The sequence below is a fragment of the Lithobates pipiens genome, unplaced genomic scaffold (assembly GCF_037356315.1).
Source record: "Lithobates pipiens isolate NorthernLeopardFrog02 unplaced genomic scaffold, aLitPip1_a1.2 Scaffold_8, whole genome shotgun sequence".
Taxonomy (NCBI): domain Eukaryota; kingdom Metazoa; phylum Chordata; class Amphibia; order Anura; family Ranidae; genus Lithobates; species Lithobates pipiens.
In genome coordinates this window covers 15751918-15775343 of record NW_027507903.1, presented here as the reverse complement: position 1 = coordinate 15775343, position 23426 = coordinate 15751918, and the positions used below count along the sequence as shown (strand labels likewise).

The 23426-nt window shown below is 43.4% G+C and overlaps 1 protein-coding gene across 1 annotated transcript in view; it reads left to right on the top strand.

Moving 5' to 3' along the window:
- LOC143963213 (retinaldehyde dehydrogenase 3-like) overlaps positions 1-23426 on the top strand; it is an 88946-nt gene that overhangs the window by 9742 nt on the left and 55778 nt on the right. Inside the window, exons 2-3 of the mRNA XM_077472775.1 lie at positions 17885-17989; positions 20051-20191. Coding sequence (XP_077328901.1) covers positions 17885-17989; positions 20051-20191 — 246 coding nt within the window. The remainder of the gene's footprint in view (positions 1-17884; positions 17990-20050; positions 20192-23426) is intronic.

The following is a 23426-nucleotide window of genomic DNA, read 5'->3' as shown; positions in this document are numbered from 1 at the left end:
AGAGAATCGTGATCTTTTTATTCTAAGCAAAATAATTGTGATTCTCATTTTGCCCAGAATTGTGCCACTCGGCTTTACTATCACTTTAAGTTATTATTAGTTAGTTATTATTTCAGATTTTTGAATATTCGGATTTTTGAATTTTCAGATCTTCGAATTCTCGAATTTACGAATATTGGAATTTAGGATATTCGGAAAAAAATCGTTAAATGGGTTATTCGTTAATTTGGATATTTTCGAATTAATGAATTTGTTGAAATTCGTTATAAAACAAATTCGGAACGAATTTACGAATATTGGAATTTACGGATATTTGGAAAAGATTTGTTAAACTGATTTTTCGTTAATTCGGATATTTCCGAATGAACGAATTTGTCAAAATTAGTTAAAAAACAAATTCGGAATGAATTTACAAATATTGTAGCTTACGGATATTCGTAAAAAAAATTGTTAAATGGGTTTTTCGTTAATTCGAATATTTCCAATTGAACGAATTTGTGGAAATTAGTTTAAAAACAAATTTGGAACGAATTTCCGAATATTGGAATTTACGGATATTCGGAAAAAAAAACGTTAAACGAGTTTTTCGTTAATTTGGATATTTCCAAATGAACAAATTTTGTTGAAATTCGTTAAAAAACAAATACAAAACGAACTTACGAATATTGAAACTTATGGATATTCTGAAAAAAATCGTTAAACGGGTTTTTCGTTAATTCAGATATTTCCGAATGAACGAATTTGTCGAAATTTGTTAAAAAACGAATTCGGAACAAATTAACGAATATTGGAATTTACGGATATTCAGAAAAAAATTGTTAAACTGGTTTTCATTAAAGGGGTTGTAAAGGTTCAATTAAAAAAATAAAAATAAAAAATAACAAACATATCATACTTACCTCCACTGCACAGAGTGGCCCCGATCCTCGTCTTCTGGGGTCCCTAGGTAGCTGTCTCAGCTCCTCCCCACAAGAGCTAACCCCCCTCTGAGAAGCGCTCTCCCAAGGGGGTTAGCTTGTGTGCGCGCTCCCACGTGATACAGTCGGCGTCCATAGCCGCCAAGTTTATCACTCGGCTCCGCCCCCCCGGCGCACCGCGTCATTGATTTGATTGACAGCAGTGGGAGCCAATGGCTGCTCTGCTATCAATCATCCAATGAAGAGCCCACAAGAGCTGGGGGAAAGCAACACGGGATCGCGCCCGCGATCGGGGGCGGGGGGGGGGGGGTTGGAGAGTGCAAGGTGTTTTTTCACCTTAATGCATGGGATCGGAATTAGTACAGCCGATCGGAATTTCCGATTGGAACTTTTTTCGACCGAAAAATTGAGAACACGCTGTCAATTTTTTGCTGGCGGGAATTTGTCCAGCAAAAGTCTGATGGTGCGTACACACGGTCGCATTTTCCGACCAAAAGCTCACAAATCGGTCTTTTGCTGGCCGAATTTCCGAGTGTACGCAGCATTGGATGCTTTCCTTGTTCTCACCTGTAATGAGTAAACATTTATATTTTATTTTTCAATTCCCCATCCTGAAAAATATGGATACATAGTAAATATTTACATTAAATTGTAAATTATTATACAAATAGTCCTCTGACTACACTCAAAGAAAGAGACAGATGGACAGAATGGGTCCCATTCACACAAAGATGCACGATGTCAGGTGTTGCGCTTTTTTTTTTGTTGCCCATCGTCGCGCCACACGCATATGGCGCCCCATTTATTCCAATGGGCTGTCCAGCGTGTGACAAATGCGCCAAAGTCGCTCGTGCACCTTTTAGAGCGTCGATCTTTGCACTGGTTTTTAACTGCGGTTTTTTTCCGCGCTAAAAAAAACGCACATCTGCTTGCTGTGTTTGGGTTGCAATGAATGGCGCCACAAGCGTGAAACGCATGTTTGCGCATTCACGAAAATCTATAGATTGTGAACACAGCCCCTGGCGTACACCTGTCACTGAATGACACCAAGGGGCGTATTTATAAAGCAGTGAACCGAACATTCAACCTATTTTTACTGCAGGTAAATAAATACTCCCGGTGATTGTGTTTAACCACTTGACCACTGGGCACTTAAACCCCCTTCCTAACCAGACCAATTTTCAGCTTTCGGTGCTCTCACACTTTGAATGACAATTACTCAGTCATGCAATACTGTACCCATATGAAATGTTTGTCCGTTTTTTTCACAGAAATAGAGCTTTCTTTTGGTGATATTTAATCACCGCTGGGTATTTTTTTTTTTGCGCTATAAATCAAAAAAGACTGAAAATTTGGTAAAAAAATAAATAAAAATTCTTTGTTTCTGTTAAAATTTATTGCAGAGTATTGGCAAGTATTGGCAGAGTATTGGCAGAGTATTGGCGAGTATTGGCGAGTATTGGCAAGTATTGGCAGAGTATTGGCAGAGTATTAACGAGTATTGACAGAGTATTGGCAGAGTATTGGCAGAGTATTGGCGAGTATTGGCGAGTATTGGCAGAGTATTGGCAGAGTATTGGCAGAGTATTGGCGAGTCTTGGCAGAGTATTGGTGAGTATTGGTGAGTATTGGCGAGTATTGGCAGAGTATTGGCAGAGTATTGGTAGAGTATTAGCAGAGTATTGGCGAGTATTGGTGAGTATTGGCAGAGTATTGCAGAATATTGCAGTGTTGCAGAGTATTGGCAGAGTATTGCAGTGTTGTCGAGCATTGGCAGAGTATTGCAGTGTTGCAGAGTATTGGCAGAGTATTGCAGAATATTGCAGTGTTGCAGAGTATTGGCAGAGTATTGGCAGAGTATTGCAGAGTATTGCACAGTGTTGCAGAGTAATGGCAGAGTATTGCACAGTGTTGCAGAGTAATGGCAGAGTATTGCACAGTGTTGCAGAGTATTGCAGAGTATTGCACAGTGTTGCAGAGTATTGCAGAGTATTACACAGTGTTGCAGAGTATTGCACAGTGTTGAAGAGTATTGCAGAGTATTGCACAGTATGGGGAGAGTATTGGCACTGAGCAGCGTTGTGGGCACTACACATCCAGCCCACAGCGCTGCTGCCATCTCTGCCATCTTTGGCTATGGCACAGTCGGCAAGTGGTTAAGGACCAGGCCTATTTTTCAGACTTGGTGCTTACAAGTTAAAATCTTTTTTTTTTGCTAGAAAATTACTTAGAACCACCAAACATTATATATATATATTTTTAGACACCCTAGAGCAGTGATGGAGAACGTTGGCTCCCCAGATGTTTTGGAACTACGTTTCCCATGATGCTCCACTACACTGCAGAGTAAAAGAGCATCATGGGAAATGTAGTTCCAAAACATCTGGGGTGCCAAGGTTCACCATCACTGCCCTAGAGAATAAAATGGCATTTATTGCAATATTTTATGTCAGACCATATTTGCGCAGCGGTCTTACAAGCTCAATTTTTGGGGGGGAAAAACACCTTTTTATTATAAAAAATAAGACAAGGGTAAAGTTAGCCCAATTTTTTTTCTTATATTGTGAAAGATAACGTTACAACGAGTATATTGATACCTAACACGTCACACTTCAAAATTTCGCCCATGCACAAAATGGCGACAAACGTTGAAACTTAAAAATCTCCATAGGAGATGTTTAAAAATTTCTATAGGTTACCAATTTTGAGTTACAGGGGAGGTCTAGTGCTAAAATTATTGCTCTCGCTCACATGTGTGGTTCGAACACCGTTTTCATATGTGAATGCGACTCTTGTATACGTTCACTTCTGCTTCCGAGCTCAGCTTGGTAAAGACTTTTATCCCTTTTTTAACCACTTCAGCCCCCGGAAAATTTTACCCCCTTCCTGACCAGAGCACTTTTTGCGGTTCGGCACTGCGTCGCTTTAACTGACAGCTGCGCGGTCGTGCGATGTGACTCCCAAACAAAATTGACTTGCTTTTTCCCCCCCCCCCACAAATAGAGCTTTCTTTTGGTGGTATTTGATCGCCTCTGCGGTTTTTATTTTTTGCGATATAAACAAAAAAACTGCGAAAATTTTTAAATACAATATTTTGTACTTCTTGCTATAATAACTATCCCAATTTAAAAAAAATAATAATATTTTTTTCTCAGTTTAGGCCGATATGTATTCTTCTACATATAAAAAAAATCGCAATAAGCGTATATTGATTGGTTTGCGCAAAAGTTATAGTGTCTAAAAAATAGGGGATAGACTTATAGCATTTTTTTTATATAATTTTTTTTTTTTTTTACTGGTAATGGCGACGATCTGTGATAGGGACTGCGATATTATAGCGGATACATCGGACAATTTTGACACATTTTTGGGACCATTGCCATTAATACAGCGATCAGTGCAATAAAAATGCATTGATTACTGTATAAATGTCACTGGCAGGGAAGGGTTTAACGCTAGGGGGCGTTCAAGGGGTTAAGTGTGTTCCCTAATGTGTGTTGTGTGTTCTAACTGAAGGAGGGAGGGGGCTGACTAGGGTAGGGTTGCCACCTTTTCCTCAAGCCAAACCCGAACATTTTAGCAGCCTGGGAAACCTTTGGGTGCCCCCAATGAGAGTGGTGATTCGGTGCGCATAGTGTGCCACAGCAGTGGGTGTGGCCAAATTGCTCTTGCTGACATCATCGGCCTGCCCCCCAGTGATGTCGAACCTGCCCCCAGACAGCCGCCTATAACTCCTCGATGGCAACAGATTTGTGTGTGACTATCCTGGTTTCTTGGGGTGCCACAGCCTAGTCTGAATAATTTGTCTGGGTTTCAGTCCGCCTGAAACCCGAACACACGATTCAAAACCTGGACTGTCCGGGTGAATCCTGGACAGGTGGCAACCCTAGACTAGGGGAGACGACAGATCGCTGTTCATACGCTGTATGAACAGACGATCTGTCACTTCTCCCCTCAGAGAACCGGGAGCTCTGTGTTTACACACAGAGTTCCTGGTTCTCGCCGTGTTAGGAGGGATCGCGGTCTCGATGACCGCCGGGCACTTGCATCGGCTCCAGGGGAGAGCAGCGGGTACGTGCGCACCCCTAATACTCACCTCTGGAGCCGACGTAACATGGCGACGATTTGCCTGCCCGTGCCATTCTGCCGCAGTGTAACTGCGGTGGCTGGTCAGCTAGCGGGTTAAATATGGGCGCCACATTGACCCTACGCCAATCCAGTGGTACCATTCCAGTCATTAACGAGTCCCTGTCCACTGACATCTGCCGATATTCGATCTGGCCCACCAAATCCAGAAGGATGCTGTTCCTATTTTCCATCCGTCTGGTGGATCGGATAGGATGGGATCGGATGAAAACGCACAGGTGATCCAATTTCATCCCATCTCCCCATAGAGGAGGTCAGTGAGCGGAGACGGACCTGTCATCTGCCTGCTCAGCGGAGATCAGCAGAGCGACCCCGCCGAGCAAGCGTTGGTGGGCCTAAACGCTTGTAAACGCACCTAAGCACTAGGCACATTTAGCTCTCAACCGTTAATTCAATTTCAGTGGCCCGAATAAATTATTATTCTGGATAACAAAACAAATTAACGCCCAAGTACTTGATGTGCCTAAAGCCGATCCGAATATCGTACAACAGATTGTATGACTTTTTTCGCTTAATAGTCGCAAGTAGAAATTGAATAGGTAACTGAAGTCACAAAAAATTCTCTTACGACAGAAAAAAAATTGGAAGCGATATCATGTGTTGTAATGTGTTTGTATTGCATGTGATGTCAGGCTGTTGGCGGTAAATCTGACTGTCTGTACGCTCCATCGGACAAATGCGGATTTTCCACGGACAAATGTTGGATGGCAGGTTTTCACATTTTCTGCTGAAAAATGTGTGTTTGTTGGATTTTCTGAGCGTGTGTCAGACAAAAGTCCAAAGTACAAACGCGCATGCTCGGAAGCAAGGACAAGCCGGAAGCGGTCGGTCTTGTAAACTAGCGTTCTTAATGGAGAATTAACATTCGTGACGCGGCAAATTATGAAATCTAGAAATGCAGAGCACAATTCTCTTCTTCTTTAATGGGATAATAATGAAGCTGCTTTGCTGGTGATACTGATGGAGTTATTGAAAACTAATTTTCAAAGTTTTTTTTTTTCTAGTGATATAAAGAATAATATTATTATTTTTTTTTTTTTTTTTTGGTCAAGTTACCACAACACCATTATCCCGTAGTTTTTAAGATCAAAGATACAACTATGTTGGGGTCCCTTGTTAAAGCGGTTCTTCACCCTAAAGGGGAAGTTCCGCTAGTATTATCCCTCCCCCCCTCCGGTGCCACAATCGGCACCTTTCGGGGGGGAGGGGGGTGCAGTTACCTGGATAATCCAGGTAACTGCACCCACTTCCGGACAGACCGCCGCATGGCTCCGCCCACCGCCGCATGGCTCCGCCCCCCCCCCCCCCCGTTGTGTTCTGGGAAGCACACAGTTCCCAGAGACACAGCGGGGAACCAGCGCAGCGCGACTCGCGCATGCGCAGTAGAGAACCGGGCAGTGAAGCCCTCATGCTTCACTTCCCGATTCCCTGACAGAGGATGGCGGCGGTGCCTGCAGCGAGACGAGCGATCGCTCGTCATCTGCCGCCGACATCGCTGGAACCTGGGACAGGTAAGTGTGATATTATTAAAAGTCAGCAGCTGCAATATTAGTAGCTGCTGGCTTTTAATATTTTTTTTTTAGGTGCAGCTCCTCTTTAATTTTACATTGTATTTTTTTAAATGTAACTGCCAACTCCCAAACTGTCATTTGAAGTAAAATACACAGCCAAGTATTATTCTCCACAATTGTTTTTATTGTGCATCAAAAAAATAAAACAAATAAAATTAGACATGCTATCTGCCAATAGAACTTAACCAAAAAGTGCGTTCTATGCATCCAAAAATATAGAAAATATACCAAATCAAATCATTATTATTCAACCAAAAAAAAAATGTGGAAGACCAATAATAAATAACACGTTATCTCCTCCGATTCCGCAACATGACTGGTTGACGAGCGGCAGTTCAGAAACGAACTGAAAAGTACGTAATGAAAAGCGCAAATCAACACTCGCCAAACTTCTACTAACACGAAATTAGCAGGAGGAGCCCAAAGGGTGGCGCTAAAGAGCTGAAAAGCCACGTAGTACATCACTACGTTCGTGTTTGTTGGCCAACAATTATGTGGCCGTGTGTGTGTGCAAGACAAGTTTGGGCCAACGCCCTTCGGACAAAATAACACGGTTTTGTTAGAGGAAAGTCTGATCGTGTGTACGAGGCACATCAGTTTAAATTTGAGCACCAAAAATAATGTAGTTCTTTGCCTTAAAAAAACACAGAAAATATGTCTGTGAGTAGAGCTTGTTCCGGTGTTCTGCCATATAGCGTCCGGCCATCGGATACTGTCAAGCACTGCACCTGCGTAGTACGGAGCAGAAGGAGATTTGGAAAATCTCCGAGGATGAACGGTGCCTGCGCCGTGAGTCGAGGTGCTAGTCCCACCATCCAAGTGGATATAGGGCTGCAGATATTAGAGGGCCGCTCGCCACGCTTCGCTCGCCACGCTTCGGGCACGACCTCGCTGCACTCGGCTCTTTTTATTCTAACTCTATGTCCACTTGGATGGTGGGGCTAGAACCTGGACTCACGGCGCAGGCGCCGTTTATCTTGGGCTATGTTCAGAATCTGTGTGTGCTGTGTACTACGCATGCGCAGTACACAGCAGACACTATCTGATGGAGGACACTATGTGATAGGACACCGGCATTTAAAGTATTGTCATCCAGAAGACGTTTAGAAACCTCATGTGCTTCAAAGGGTTAAAACCAGCTCAGAGCTGCAGCAACTTGGTATGGGGGTTTTTTTTTTTCCACCTGACTTCTGACTATTCGGTAAAAGTGATCCCAGCGACTGAGGAGCAGCCCGGTTACTGTAGTTGATCATCTGACACATGATTGGAATTTTGGTCGGAAAAGGCTCTGGTGGTTTTCCCGATGGAATTCCGACGGGATTTCGCTCAAGCTGTCTTACCTACACACGGTCACACCAAATTCCGACCACCAAGAATGCGGTGACGTACAACACATACAACACGTACGACGGGACTAGAAAAGGGAAGTTCAATACCCAGTAGCCAATAACTTCCTTCTCGTAGTTGAATCTGAGCATGCGTTAGTTTGTGAGGAATTGCATACACACGATCGGAATTTTTTCCTTCAGGAAAATTGAGAACATGCTGTCAAATTTTTGCTGGCGGGAATTCGGCCAGCTAAATCCCGATGGAGCATACTTACAGTCGCATTTTCCGATGAAAAGCTCTCATCTGTCTTTTGCTGGCCGAAATTCCGATCGTGTGTACGCAGCATAATACACTCTCAATAAGATAACCTGTCACTTGCCAATGCTATCACATAGGGGGTAGACATGTGCGATTAGTTTCATACGAATGGAAAATTCGTACACCCGGAAGCATCCAAAATACGAATTGCTATGCTTCCGAATTTTGTACGAAATACAAAATTTTGTTTACAAATTTCGGATCCAAATTCCATTACAACGGAAACGAGACTGGTGATTTGTTGACCAATCAGAGGTTTTCTTCTGCTGCTGAGTGATTGTTGGGAAAATGACCTTTTTTAATATGGGAGTGGGAGACTGGTACTGGTAGTCAATGGGAGATTCAGAATCAGACAAAATAAGAACGTTCGTTAATTACGATTATTCGTTATGATGAAGTTAAAAAACCCAGGAAGTCAGCACAGCACAGGGATGGTGGGAGCCCCTCATAATGAGCACAGTACAGGGATGGTGGGAGCCCCTCATAATGAGCACAGTACAGGGATGGTGGGAGCCCCTCATAGTGAGCACAGCACAGGGATGGTGGGAGCCCCTCAATAATGAGCACAGCACAGGGATGTGGGAGCCCCTCATAATGAGCACAGTACAGGGATGGTGGGAGCCCCTCATAATGAGCACAGTACAGGGATGTGGGAGCCCCTCATAATGAGCACAGCACAGGGATGGTGGGAGCCCCTCATAATGAGCACAGTACAGGGATGGTGGGAGCCCATTATAATGAGCACAGTACAGGGATGGTGGGAGCCCCTCATAATGAGCACAGCACAGGGATGGTGGGAGCCCCTCATAATGAGCACAGTACAGGGATGGTGGGAGCCCCTCATAATGAGCACAGTACAGGGATGGTGGGAGCCCCTCATAATGGGCACAGTACAGGGATGTGGGAGCTTTGTGATTCTAGGGCCATCGTACATTGTTAGCCATAAGGCTGCATTCACACCTGAGCATTTCGAGCTTGTAAAACGGTCATCTCAAAAGTTCCATAACACCCAACAAGCAACATCCCATTCATTTCAATGGCCCCTGTTCACATCTGAGCGTTCTGTCGCCTGTAGAAAAATGCCTGAAGCTCAAAAAAGTACACAAGCTTCTTTTTAGGCAAATTACAGGCGGTTTTCTGCATTTTACATTGGTAACCTTTTTGACCTGTACAAAATCGTGGTAAAACCGCACGACTTTCCGCCTGAAAACGTTACGCTCAGGGGTGAATGCAGCCTAAATTGATAACTTGGGATGCACCGATACCGAGTATTTTCATGGGTACTCATATTCGTGCAAATGCTCTCGATACCCGAAACCGATACATAGCGCAAAAATGGATAGGCGCAAATCGCACTTCAAAAGAATAGCATGCCAATTGAACAGCAATGCAGCGGTGATTCCTGTCCAAAACGCATGTGGTTTCCCGCACTGCTCCTGTGTGAACCCAGGCCGAAATCACTATGACAAGCCTGGCTTCACACAGGAGCGGTGGGGGAAATTGCATGAGATTCGGACAGGAATCACCGTCGCCTTCCTGTTCAAATTGCGTGCGATTCTTTGCAGTGTGATTTGCACCCATTAATTTTGTATGGACGCAAATCGCACCGCAAAGTATTGGTACTCAGTATCGGCGAGTACTTGACCGAAAGTATCGGTACTCGTGTCACCTAGAGACAATTTTGGGTATTTTTTCTTCTTTTTTTTTTTTTTAATTTCCAAGTTATGGAAAATTTTAAGGAATGATATGTTTGGTGTCTATTTACTTGACATAACCTCGTGTTTTATAGTTTACTAAAACAATGGATATTATATCGTGTTTGTGTGCACTAAGATACATTTTAGTGTATTTTTTACTGATATATGTTTGATAAACGTAAATGTAAAAAATTATAACTGACGCTGTTTTATTCTATAGAGCCTCTGCTTTCATATGTATTTGTATGGGGAGGGGGGGTTGTAAGTAGTTTTCCTGCAAAAAAAAAAAGTGCAGATTTTAACATGTGTGCATAAAAAATTTAAAAATTGCTCTGGAGGCAAAGCGGTTAATTCCGGGAGACGTCACCTCCTATAAACTCCCAATAATTCCAGCTCTGGTTATCAGTGCCGGCTACATACAAAGTTTTAGGATGGCCATGTATGGGCTGAGAATGATTCATGATATAAATATGCTTTTACAATTTATATACGAAGCATAAAAAGCAGATCCTGAGAGACATACTTTGCAAGAGATCTGACATTTTATTCATGTTCATCCAAGACAAACAAACTTAATCACCAACGTTGGGTATAAATAGCTAAAAAAAATAAAAAAAATAAAAAAAAGATCTAATTAAATCTTCCTCTAAAATAAATATAAACATTACCTACAGATATAAATAAAAGCCACATACCACTACCCACTATACACTATCAGACCCCTTTCTCACTGGGGCGTTTTTCAGGCGTTTTTCAGGCGCTTTAGCGTTAAAAAAAAGCACCTGTAAAGCGCTTGAAAGAAGCCTCATCTGCAATCCCAATGTGAAAGCCCAAGTGCTTTAAGAGCCCTTTCACAATGTCAGCGCCCAAAAAACGCTCGTAAAGCGCTGCTTAAACTAGCAGCGCTTTACCAGCGTTTTTCGAGCGTTATTGGGGCGCTTTTAACCCCTGCTAGTGGCCAAATAAAGGGTTAAAAGCGCCCACAAAACGCTGCTGCCAATAGCGCTTTTCAGGCGTTTTACAGGCGCTTCCCATTGATTTCAATAGTAAGGGGCGCTTTAGGAGCGTTGTATTCACCGCTCCAAAAGCGCTGCAAAGAAGCTGCTTGCAGGACTTTTTTTGATGCCCTGCCAGCGCAGAGCCTCAGTGGGAAAGCACTCAGGCTTTTACATTGGGATTGCAGTTGCAGCTTCTTTCAAGCGCTTTACAGGCGCTTTTTTAACGCTAAAGCGCCTGAAAAACGCCCCGAAAAACGCCCCAGTGTAAAAGGGGTCTCAGAGTGTCTCAGAGTGTCTTTGCAAGAGTGGCCCTTCCCTATTCTATGAGGAATCTTTGCATCACTAGAGGGGGATGTATCTTTAAATACACAACCGCTTATATGCTCCAAGGGGAGAGGAATAAGAACAATCAAACCTGGGAATATGAAACATAATCCCCAAATCTTTATCGTTAAAATCCAAAAAGGGAGACTAGTCTCTGGTTTTACACCACAAACAGGATCTTTTGAAGTGTTCCGAGACTTCAGATTGATTGATAACTTCCAATCCCAGAGTTGGAAGAGATGGTGAGAGAGATGAAATGGATTGGTTTCTGAGATCTCGGAAAGTGAAAATATGACCCTTGAATCAGAAAACAATATATAAACAATCCGAACACTATTCAGTTATCCCAAAAGATTCAAAGCGATTGAGAAAATAATTCTATAGATAAAGTTATCTTACGCCAAAGAAGGTTCCATAGTATGTCTCTCCCCTTCCTATGCCGGACCACAAATGAAGACCAAAACCGGCATGTTTATATAACCCTCTCCACCTTCCTGTTTGTGAGCCACTTTGGTGCCAGAAGGGAGGTGAGGACACTTTGTGGACGCCAAATAGCGAGCTGGGGTCGCGCCGGAAATGACGTCTGCAATGGAAGGAATATGGGGGGGAGAGAGGATTTGAACTGGGAGGGGGGAAAGGGGGGGCAAAGATTCCTGCTCGGAGGGGGGATTTGTAATGCATTTATTTATTTGTATTACATTTATATTTGGGGGGTAAGCATGCAGATTAGTGCTCATTGGAGGGGGATTTTTGCTGACACATGCTGACGAGTGCTCTTACATTTTGGGGTGAGGCGCAGTTTGGCATGCTCTCCCTGGACTCTATATGACCTCGTCCCAGCACTGCATGGGACTATTTAATACAACTTTATGTAATCTTAATGAATAAATAACTGAATTAAATAATGATATCTTGGATATGTTCACATGGGCATTAGAAATCAAAGTAAATGTAAACCCTCACCTTGTAAAACAACCCATACAGTTTAGAATAGAAATGAAAGGTGTTTGTGCGTATGTATATATATATATATATATATATATATATATATATATATATATATATATATATATATATATATATATAGTATGTCACAAAAGTGAGTACACCCCTCACATTTTTGTAAATATTTTCTTCTATCTTTTCATGTGACAACACTGAAGAAATGACACTTGTCTACAATGTAAAGTAGTGAGTGTACAGCTGAGTTGAGTAGACCCCTAAGTGAGAATTTCCAAATTGGACCCAAAGTGTCAATATTTTGAATGGCCACCATTATTTTCCAGCACTGCCTTAACCCTCTTGGGCATGGAATTCACCAGAGCTTCACAGGTTGCCACTGGAGTCCTCTTCCCCTCCTCCATGATGACATCACAGAGCTGGTGGATGTTGGAGACCTTGCGCTCCTCCACCTTCCGTTTGAAGATGTCCCACAGATGCTCAATAAGGTTTAGGTCTGGAGACATGCTTGGCCAGTCCATCACCTTTACCCTCAGCTTCTTTAGCAAGGCAGTGGTCGTCTTGGAGGTGTGTTTGGGGTGGTTATCATGTTGGAATACTGCCCTGCGGCCTAGTCTCCGAAGGGAGGGCATCATGCTCTGCTTTGATACGCCACAGTACATGTTGGCATTAATGGTTCCCTCAATGATTAGTTTGTTCTGTTCTGTTCTGTTCTGTTCTGAGTGGCACCTGTCCCGTTAAACCACTGTATGACCTTGGTCACTGTGCTGCAGCTCAGTTTCAGGGTCTTGGCAATTTTCTTATACCCTAGGGCCTAGGCCATCTTTATGTAGAGCAAAAAAAATAAAAAATTCAGATCCTCAGAGAGTTCTTTGCCATGAGGTGCCATGTTGAACTTCCAGTGACCAGTATGAGAGAGTGAGAGTGATAACATCAAATTTAACACACCTGCTCCCCCCATTCACACCTGAGACCTTGGAACACTAACGTGTCACATGACACCGGGGAGGGAAAATGGCTAATTGGGCCCAATTTGGACATTTTCACTTAGGAGCGTACTCACTTTCGTTGCCAGCAGGTTTAGACATTAATGGCTGTGTGTTGAGTTATTTTGAGGGAACAGCAAATTGACACTGTTATACAAGCTGTACACTCACTACTTTACATTGTAGACAAGTGTCATTTCTTCAGTGTTGTCACATGAAAAGATAGAAGAAAATATTTACAAAAAATGTGAGGGGTGTACTCACTTTTGTGAGACACTGTAATATAATATATGTAAATACCCTTTTTTTCCTTTTTTTTTTATAAGCGATCACATACCCACTGTTAGGGGGCGCTAGTGATAAAGTGCTATAAACATAATAGTAAACAACTTTAACATGCGTGAAAAGAATAAATGTTCAACTTAATATACATTTTCAAAGTGCAGCGTGCTCAGTATATTGTGAATACAGTAGAACAATAGGAACGTTCTTTCAAAAGTCTGTTAATTCTTCGGTGATACGCGGCAGTGGAACGCACACGCGGCCCACGAGCGCAGGCCGGGCGGCTAATGGTTCCTGCCTAGTGACTTATGCAGTTATCCTCAGTGCAAGGGCACTTTTGAATTCAAGCAGGCACTTTGTAACTTGTTTTTATTAAAAAAAAGTTTACGCTATGGTGCCTTCTTTATCTTTTTAATGGGATACCAGGGGCGGACTGACAACTCATGGCAATAGGAGATTATGGGGCCCCCGGGCAATAGATTATGGGACCACACAGTATACACACACATACAGTATACACACACAGACACATGCTGTCCCTGGTTTTATTGAGGCTGGCAACCCTGATGGGGACCCCTAGAGGCATGGGGCCCTCGAGCAGTGCCCGAGTGCCCCAATGGTCAGTCCGCCCCTGTGGGATACCATGGTGGAGAGGAGGTTATATACCTAAAGGTTTCCTGATACATCGCCATTGATATCCAACAAGCAAGTCCAAAGACGCACAAGCAAAGCTCGCCTGACCTTCTTTTTAATTAAAGAGGTCATATTGTTCTGGTGAGTAGAAAAATCTTAATCAGACACATCGGGTGTAATTTGCAGAGCCTCATGGCGATGATGTTATGATTTGGCAATTTATCACTGAAGAATGAATGGACTTTTGAAAGACTGATCCTATTATTCTACGATATTCACAATATACTGAGCACGCTGCACTTTGAAAATGTATAAGTTGAACATTTATTTTTTTCACGCATGTTAAGTCGTTTACTATTATGTTTATAGCACTTTATCACTAGCTAAAGAAAAAAGGGGAAGGGGGCAAAAAATGGGCAGTGGGACTTTATATGAAACAAATTACTTAGGGTAAATTAATTCAATCAATATAATATATTAAATTACTAATTTATTGGAAACACATCAAGAGGTAGTACAGTGGGTATATTAATAATAATAAAATATATAATATACAAAATTAAATAATATAATTATCGCATAACATAATAAAATTCATGATACAATTATGTTATTAAACATGGTAAAGTAGACAGTAAACCGACAGTACATTCCAAAGTGTGTATACAGTAATAACCAATAAAATTAATTAGTGATTGAAGTAGATCAAACCCATAGTAGAATCATGGCCACTGGGGCATGGCATCCATTGGTAAAGATCTCGACGCGTTTCGTGGATTGTCTCCACTCATCAGGAGCAGCTGTATATTGGAAACACCTGTGATAGATCATATATTATAGTAATAATCAATGATAATTGATTATACACATAGACAAAAGGGGGAGCATAACAATAACTTTATCACTAGCGCCCCCTACCATTGTTTACAATTACTCAAGTCAGCATGTCTATACTTTGAGGGGAGCAGCTCCAATTAATAATTTATTTGCACATTTAGTCTTTAGCGCGAGGTTTTCATTCATTATTCACATACTGAATGTTCTCAATTACAGAGAGGTGATGATGGAGTAAAAGCAGCACACTAGTCTTCCCAGTGAATGGCCGGGTGGCGGATGGGGGTGGCTAGACTTGTCAGGACAAGTCAAGTCATTGAAGGAGAGCTGATACAGACACAGCACAGCTAGAGAACTGACCATGGTGTTTTCCCCTGCTTAGTGTGGTCGGTTTTGGATAGAAAAACAGAGAGGCTGGCAGGAACACCAGGGATTTCACACAAAGGAAGCAATACAAAGAGAACAGCAGACTTTCACTAACAAGTACATGGTACAGCAGGCACATATCAGGAATTTGAAATGTTGGGCTTAGCCCTTGTACACACGGTCGGAGATTCCGACAACCAAATCCGTCGGATTTTGTCTGACGGATTTTGTCCGACGGATTTTGTCCGAAACTGTTGTATACAAACGATCAGACGAAGTTGTCGGAAAATCCGACGTGATGACGTTATTTCGTTACGACGGGACTACGTTCAGGCTAGTAGTCAATAGCTTTGGTGTAGGAATTTGATCTGAGCATGCGTGGCACTTTGTCCGATCGGAATTCTCTACACATGATCGGAGTATGTCCGATCGGAGCATTTTGTTGGAAAATATTTCCGGCAAGTTGGAAAATTTGGTCCGACGGATATTCAGACGGAAACAGTCCGATGCAGACCACACACAGTCGGAATGTCCGACAAAACCCTCCGATCGTGTGTACAAGGGCTTACATATTCTTTAAAGTTTGGACATGCACATTTGGAAAGTGTTACAAGATATTAGGAAACTTTTCTTGAAGCTTTTAATTCTGAGTTCCTGCCAGTTGCTGAAGGGGTTGAGTTTATCTCTTTCAATGCCAAACACAACACTTTTTAGAAAGCAACAATTTTGCATTGAGATCATTTTCAGGGGTTGTTTTAGGCTGTTCTCCGGCTGGTTCATGGGAATTGTTTTTATTGTTCTTTGAAAATCCAATTATCTATCTTCTCTTTTTCCTTGTAAAGTGAACCGTGGAATTAATGTACAATCAGAAAAATTCTTCCGAACATAAATTCAGACACTACAAAGGTTTTACACTTGTCAAGCACCCCTCTCATGTTTGACAGGTGGTTGCTAAAAGTTTGCAATGCCATATTAGGGCATTTATTGCAAGCTGGGCTTCTGCAAACCCTCCCGAGCATTGCAAGCAATGCAAACATCACATAAATGTCAACTGTTTTAGACTAGATATGTTGGCACACGGCTGGGGACCATGAAGTAGCTTGAGTAAAAGTAAAGGTAGACTGGAACAGTCTACACTCTACAGGTTTGCGGCTGGGGACCAAGAAGTAGCTTGAACTCAGGTAAAAACAGACTGGAACAGTCTACAGGTTCTCGTCTGGGGACCAAGAATTAGGTTGAGCGCAGGTGAAGGCAGACTGGAACGGTCTACAAGTTTGCGGCTGGGGACCGTTATTGGCTGTCAAGCAGGCATCGGGAGCTTTTGGTTAGGTGCCAGTAACTGTGCCGGGAGCACACGCATGCTCTCAGCACAGCTCTAGTGACTGCAATTCATGCAAATATGTGGCCTCTCGGCGCGAAGGACCAAGCGCCAAGAGGCAGCATATTTGAGTGTGGCCGGCGCCAAGGGGATAATTTGCTGAATAGAGATTCACAACTCAGCTCACGGCTGGGGACCATGAAGTAGCTTGAGCAAAGGTAAAGGTAGACTGGAACAGTCTACAGGTTTGAGGCTGGGGACCAAGAAGTAGCTTGAGCTCAGGTAAAAACAGACTGGAACAGTCTACAGGTTCGCGTCTGGGGACCAAGAATTAGGTTGAGCGCAGATGAAGGCAGACTGGAACGGTCTACAGGTTTGCGGCTGGGGACCGTGATTGGCTGTCAAGTAGGCATCAGGAGCTTTTGGTTAGGTGCCAGTAACTGTGCCAGGAGCACACGCACGCTCTCAGCACAGCTCTAGTGACTGCAATTCATGAAAATATGTGGCCGCATAAGAGTCAGCATATTTGCGCGTGGCCGGCGCCAAGGGAGTAATTTGCTGAATAGAGATTCACAACACCTTTAGTAAGTCAGCCTCTTTATTTTTCTCCTTATTTTAATGTGATTTCCAAGCTGTCTGTGTCCCTGTTGGGATATTCACTCTTTCTTTGGATTCTGATGACCTGGATCTTTGATACAGAAAGTAATGAGAAATCCATAAATGACTCCAGCTGAACCTTGAGCCAAACACTTATCTCATGGTTGCAATGCTGTAATTACATGCAAAATCCCTGTTAACCAATAAAAGCCTACAAAAAAAGGCATTCGGGACTCCTGGGAACTGTAGCTCTAACAGCCTCCTCCGCAGATCACTTTTCAGAGGGGTGGTGGAACCCCACAAAAAAAAAAAAAACGATTGTATTCTCCATAACATTGAGGCGCTCCACCGGTGGCCCTCCAGCTGTTGCGGAACTGCAAGTCCCATGAGGCATTGAAAGTCTGACAGTTACAAGCATGACTCCCCAAGGGAGAGACATGATGGGACTTGTACTTCCGCAACAGCTGGAGGGCCATAGGTTGAGCAAGCAGCTAACCCTTTAATTCAGTCACTAAATATACATCAGTAAGTAATTGAGACATGGTATGTAGGTCTTTCTTTTGTATATATTTGGAAATGACCAATGACACCGTCTTCTCCTCCTGCAGATCTTTATTAATAACGAGTGGCATCAATCAGTGAGTGGCAGAACATTTCCCGTGCACAACCCCACCACAGGGGAGAAGATCTGCGATGTGCAAGAAGCAGATAAGGTGAGAACCAAGTGCTGCTCTTTGGTATAATATTGGGAGACACCTCGATTATCATTAGTTGTGAGGTGTAAACATTTTTTACCACTTTAAATGAAAGTCTTTGGTAACCCACAGGAGCCTGTTCTGATAGTGTCTCTCTCAGGGCCGTCTTTAATATTGATTGGACCCTGGGCAAAAATTTTCTTAGGGCTCCCCTCCCCCCATGTATTTCGCTCTCCACCTTCTCTGAGACATATAATAAATAGCAGCTAGACTTAAAATCAGTTTACTGTATCAGATCAGGCAGCGATTGCGATTGGTTGCCAGAGGTTGCAGCATATCATTACTGCTTACTGACTGGTTGCTAGAGGTTACAGCACTCCTTAAGGCTCACTGATTAGTTAGTAGATGTTACAGCACATTTCTGCTTGTTAATTGGCTGCTAGAGATTGCTGTACAGTAATACTGCTCACTGGTTGCTATAGGTTACAGCACATCTTCTCCTCGCTGCAGGGGGGCATGATATACCTATGAATGCTGCCTTTATTTACATATCAATACAGTTGGCCTCAGCTATTTACATATGCATGTCACTGCTATTTACATATGAATGCCAGTATTTAAATGTAAACAGAGGTCTGCAGGTGAGTCATCTGTACACAACAATAGGGCAGAGCTGGGTAGCATTAGGAGCAGCACAGGACTAAAACTTCAAGGGACAAGGGAATGTAAACTGGGATAGTTGGAAAATATGAGGCAGCTGCTTTGGGCCCCACAACAATGACAGGGCCCAGGGCAGCTGCCCCTTTTGCCCTTCCTTAAAGACGGCCCTGGTCTCTCTAAGCCCCAATGTTGTCAGTCCGGTGATCCACTACTAATGCAGGTGCCGGCATCTGAAATGTTCATCCAGAAGTTGTGGTTACAATATGAAGACGCTGCACTCCCCGATGTGTAGTAGAAGTAAAAAGTGGCTTCAGGCTTCTCCCAGACCAAAGGCTGACGCGTTTCGACTGTGAGTGGGTTTCAAACCAACAGGAGGCATTTAAAACCCATCTCAACCTCAAAAGTTGTCAAGATCCACCTTAAAGTGGTTGTAAACCTCAAACATCAAATATGAAAAAAGCACAGTGGTGGCCCCACACTCCTAATCCATGCGCTTGGCCCCTAATCTACATGCAGGGTGCCAGAAGCATGGATAGGGTTTTTTTTTTTTTTTTTTTTTTAGAAGCACTAAATTAGAGCCTGAGGCTCTAACTGGCTTCTAAAAAAGGTGGGCTCGAGGTGCAGGGCACTGCGCCCCAAGCCCAGCCAGTTGTGTGACAATAGTGAATTAATATTCGCTATTGGCTTCCTAATTCTTCTCCCGGCCAATCAGAAAGCGCATCCTGATTGGCCGAGAGGAGAAGCAATCCTATTGGCTGCCTAGGAGGAGGAGGGAGGAGATGCATGGTGGAAGCCGCCACAATGTCGAGAAGGAGGAGACGCAGGGGAAGCCACTGCCCGGAGGAAGTGCTGCCCGTGACCTAGAGGGGAATAGTGCAATAGTGCAGGGCTGGTGACTAACCGATGGGGGGGGGGGGGGTTGCAGGTGACCCGACTGACTTGGGGGTAGGTTGGGTGGTGGTGCGGGTGGGGGGGGGGATTCCTCGACTTCAGCTGATTGGGGTGGCTGCCAGCCATCATGTGACAGCTTCTCATGGGTTCCTCCCAAACCTTAGCTTGTTACTACCTCTAAGCACTGCAGGGGACCAGGAAATCAACACTCATAGAAGTCTGTATCTCAGTTATGTGGAACATGGGGTTCCTTATCTACTGGTCAGGGGTCAGTGATCTAGGCAGGTGTAGGTGGTAGGCAGTAAAGATGTAGGATCCGCACACTGGTTGTTGCTCTTTAAAAAAATCTTTGTTTTATTGAAAAGCCACAGTGAGCAAACGCAGATTAAATCAGTTGACAAGTTTCAGCCCATAAGGCCTTAGTCATAACCAGGCAGTAAAGATACATGTGAGTACTGGAGGGGGGGTTCTGCTAGATAAATTGAGGTGATTGCTGAGGACTTAATGATGTTTGGTGATGTTCAACAGGCAGATGTGGACAAGGCGGTGGAAGCTGCAAAGATGGCTTTTCAGAAAGGTTCCCCATGGAGAAGACTGGATGCCAGTGGAAGGGGAAAACTGCTGCACAAGCTGGCAGACTTATTGGAGAGAAACCGAGTGATCCTAGCTGTAAGTCTGTCCATACATTATTAACCTTTTTTTTTTTACTCTCCATGTACTGTTATGTTATACTTCCTAAAGGTGGCGGGGGGTCGTTGGGGGATCAGAACTGGAGGAAAAATTTTAAGAAAAGGTAAAAAACACAGAAAAAAAAACATTTCAAGAGAGGGAGGGTTGGAAGGGAACAAAGAACATTTTGGGAGTGAAGGTTCGATTGAAAGAGTCACTGGGGGGAAACAGTGCAGCTATATACACTATGTTGTCAAAAGTATTGGTCAAACATTCCCCCAGACACACTCCTAAACCTCGTGGACAGCCTTCCCAGAAGAGTTGAAGCTGTTATAGCTGCAAAGGGTGGGCCAACTGAATACTGAACCCTACGGACTAAGACTGGGATGCCATTAAAGTTCATGTATGTGGAAAGGCAGGCGCCCCAATATTTCTGACAATATAGTGTATGTGTGTATATATTATATATATATATATATATATAGTCAAGGCATTCCTTGGTTCCACCCCCTACCCACCTCTGAGCACCATTTCTTGGTTCCACCCCCTACCCACCTCTGAGCACCATTTCTTGGTTCCACTCCCTACCCACCTCTGAGCACCATTCCTTGGTTCCACCTCCTACCCACCTCTGAGCACCATTCCGTGGTTCAACCCCCTACCCACCTCTCAGTAATGGATACAGAATCAAGTATCAATTTGTGGTGCTAAGTAATTTGTATGTGATTTGTTAATGATAGGAAGTAAAATAGATCCCCTGTATCCAGCAACAATGAAGCACCCCCAGCAACAATAGACTGTGAACAGCTAACAACAATAGACCTCTCCCTCAACTGTAGATGTCTCCCAGAAACGATTGTCTCCCAGTAGCATAAGAGTCCCCCGGCAATAATAGATCCCCCACCAGCGACAACTGTCCTCCCCAGCAACAACAGACTTTTCCCCTGTAAAAATAGATCCCCTCCAGCAACAAGAGATCCCCCAGCAGCCAACATCAATAGACCCTCCAGTACACCCCAGCACCCCTTGCTATTACATACATTCAGAGCTGGGGGTGCGTTCCCCCGAGTTCCTGCTGAAAAAAAGCCATGTATACAGTATATATGTGTGATTTCCAAACCTTTGTGCCATGGTCCAGTTCGGACTCCAGGTACTGTCAGGGAATCCCTGTTATCTCCATCCTAATGCATTCCTATTCAAGCTACACTATGATTGGCAGAGGATCCAGGAAGGCGTGGGCAAACTACAATACGGAGGTGCTGAAGCTTTGCTTTTCAGGAAGGCCCAGCATTGGTCGATACAGGAAGGCCCAGCATTGGTCGATACAGGAAGGCCAATGTAACTACCCTGTTTCCCAGAAAATAAGACCTAGCGTGATTGTCGGTGATGGCTGCAATATAAGCCCTAGTTAAAGTCCTTGTAGGTCTTATTTTCATGGTAAGGCTTTTTTTTGGGGAAACAGGGTAGGGCTTATCTGGGGGGTAGGGCTTATATTTCAGCCAACACCGACAATCATACTAGGTCTTATTTTGGGGGAAACAGGGTATGTGCACCTCTAGGCTCCTGCACCTCATACCTACAGTAGTTTGCCCTTATGACTACCACATTATTACCCAATTTAATTTAAAAAATAAACTTCCACACCAGAAAAACATTTATGCTAATTATCCTTTGCATAATACATGGATAAGGTCTGTTGCCAGAACAACAATAAATTTTTTTTGAAAGGACAAAGCTCTTTCTATTGTATGATGTCATAGAGAAGCCATGTTCCCGGAAGGCACATCTTCATCAGGCATAGTTTTTACATAATACATGTATCAGCCCTCCTTTTGATTTTGAAGGTAATTGTTCTGAAGCTTACATGGCTATAAAGCGATAGATATAGTGTCTTTGAATTGACAGTGCTGTCCACTCAACTAGGTGCTAAATGCAGGAAATGTCTTTCCCATGCAGTGAAAATGAAAAGCTAATGTCCTGAAAAGCTTAGTTTCCCATTTAAAAAAAAAAGTAATAAATGCACAAAATACTTGCAGGAAAAAAAAATGGTTATTTATTATTTTTTGCATAGGAGCCTGCGTAGACTTGCACCTGCCATTGGTGGATGGATGACAGGGGCAATGACAGGGGCAATGACAGGGGCAATGACAGGTCCCTGAAGATTCTTCCTTCAGCTCTCTGTCCATATGAAGGTACAGGCTTTCATTTGGAGAGCTGGAGGAATTGTCCATGGACTATGAGTGCTGTGATGACTGCAGTTGTGTTCCATTGAGAAATCTGTCTGCAGCGGTGGAAGATGGGACATGTAGTTCATTCTTTCACAGATCTCTGTGGATGAATAATGCTTCTGCGTGGGTGGAAAACAATCCCTGCAATCTGTCATGGGGAGGAGGGGGCTTGGGGTTTGATGTGGTGTTGGAAGGACAACAGCATGTAATGTAAAGTACAGTGAACTATATACTGTATGCATTATACTTCTCTATGCAGCAAGTGGCGCTGTAGTATTACAGTGTTATAGTGTGTATTCTATGATATGGCAGGATGTACCGTCTATCTAAGTTCAGTGCACTTGTTTGTGGTTAGTTCCTGTTCATGTCTCCATGCTGTAAAGAAATGCGTTGCTATTTCTCCATAAAAGCAAAGCTATTTCTGCAAACATGAAGCTTCCAGCGCATGATTTGAATACCCTGCTAACACATGGCACTATGTTTTATGTTACACCGAGAAACGGGTATAACATGTTGCGAAAGGTAGAGTTAGCCTTTAATCATGAAAGTGTCAATCAGCTGAATGAGAATCATCTAGAATAGGGGTCCAAACTTTCTAAATAAAGGGCTAGTTTACTGTCCTTCAGTCTTTAGTTCGGACTAAAGCCAGTGGGAGGAGAAAATGTCCTGGTGTCTAGTAGAAGTAAATGCCCCGTCGTTGTTGTCAGTGGTAGCAATAGTGCCCTATTATTGGTGTCAGTTGGAGGAATCGTGCCCCATCGTTGGTGTCAGCGGGAGGAATACTGACCCATCTTTGGTATCAGTGGGAGGAATAGTACCCATGGTTGGTGTCAGTGGGAGGAATAGTGGCCCATCGTTGGTATCAGTGGGAGCAATAGTGTCCATGGTGTCAGTGGGAGGAATAGTGCCCCATCATTGGTGTCAGTGGGAGGAATAGTGCCCCATCTTTGGTATCAGTGGGAGGAATAATGCTCCATCCTTGGTGTCAGTGGGAGGAATAGTGCCCC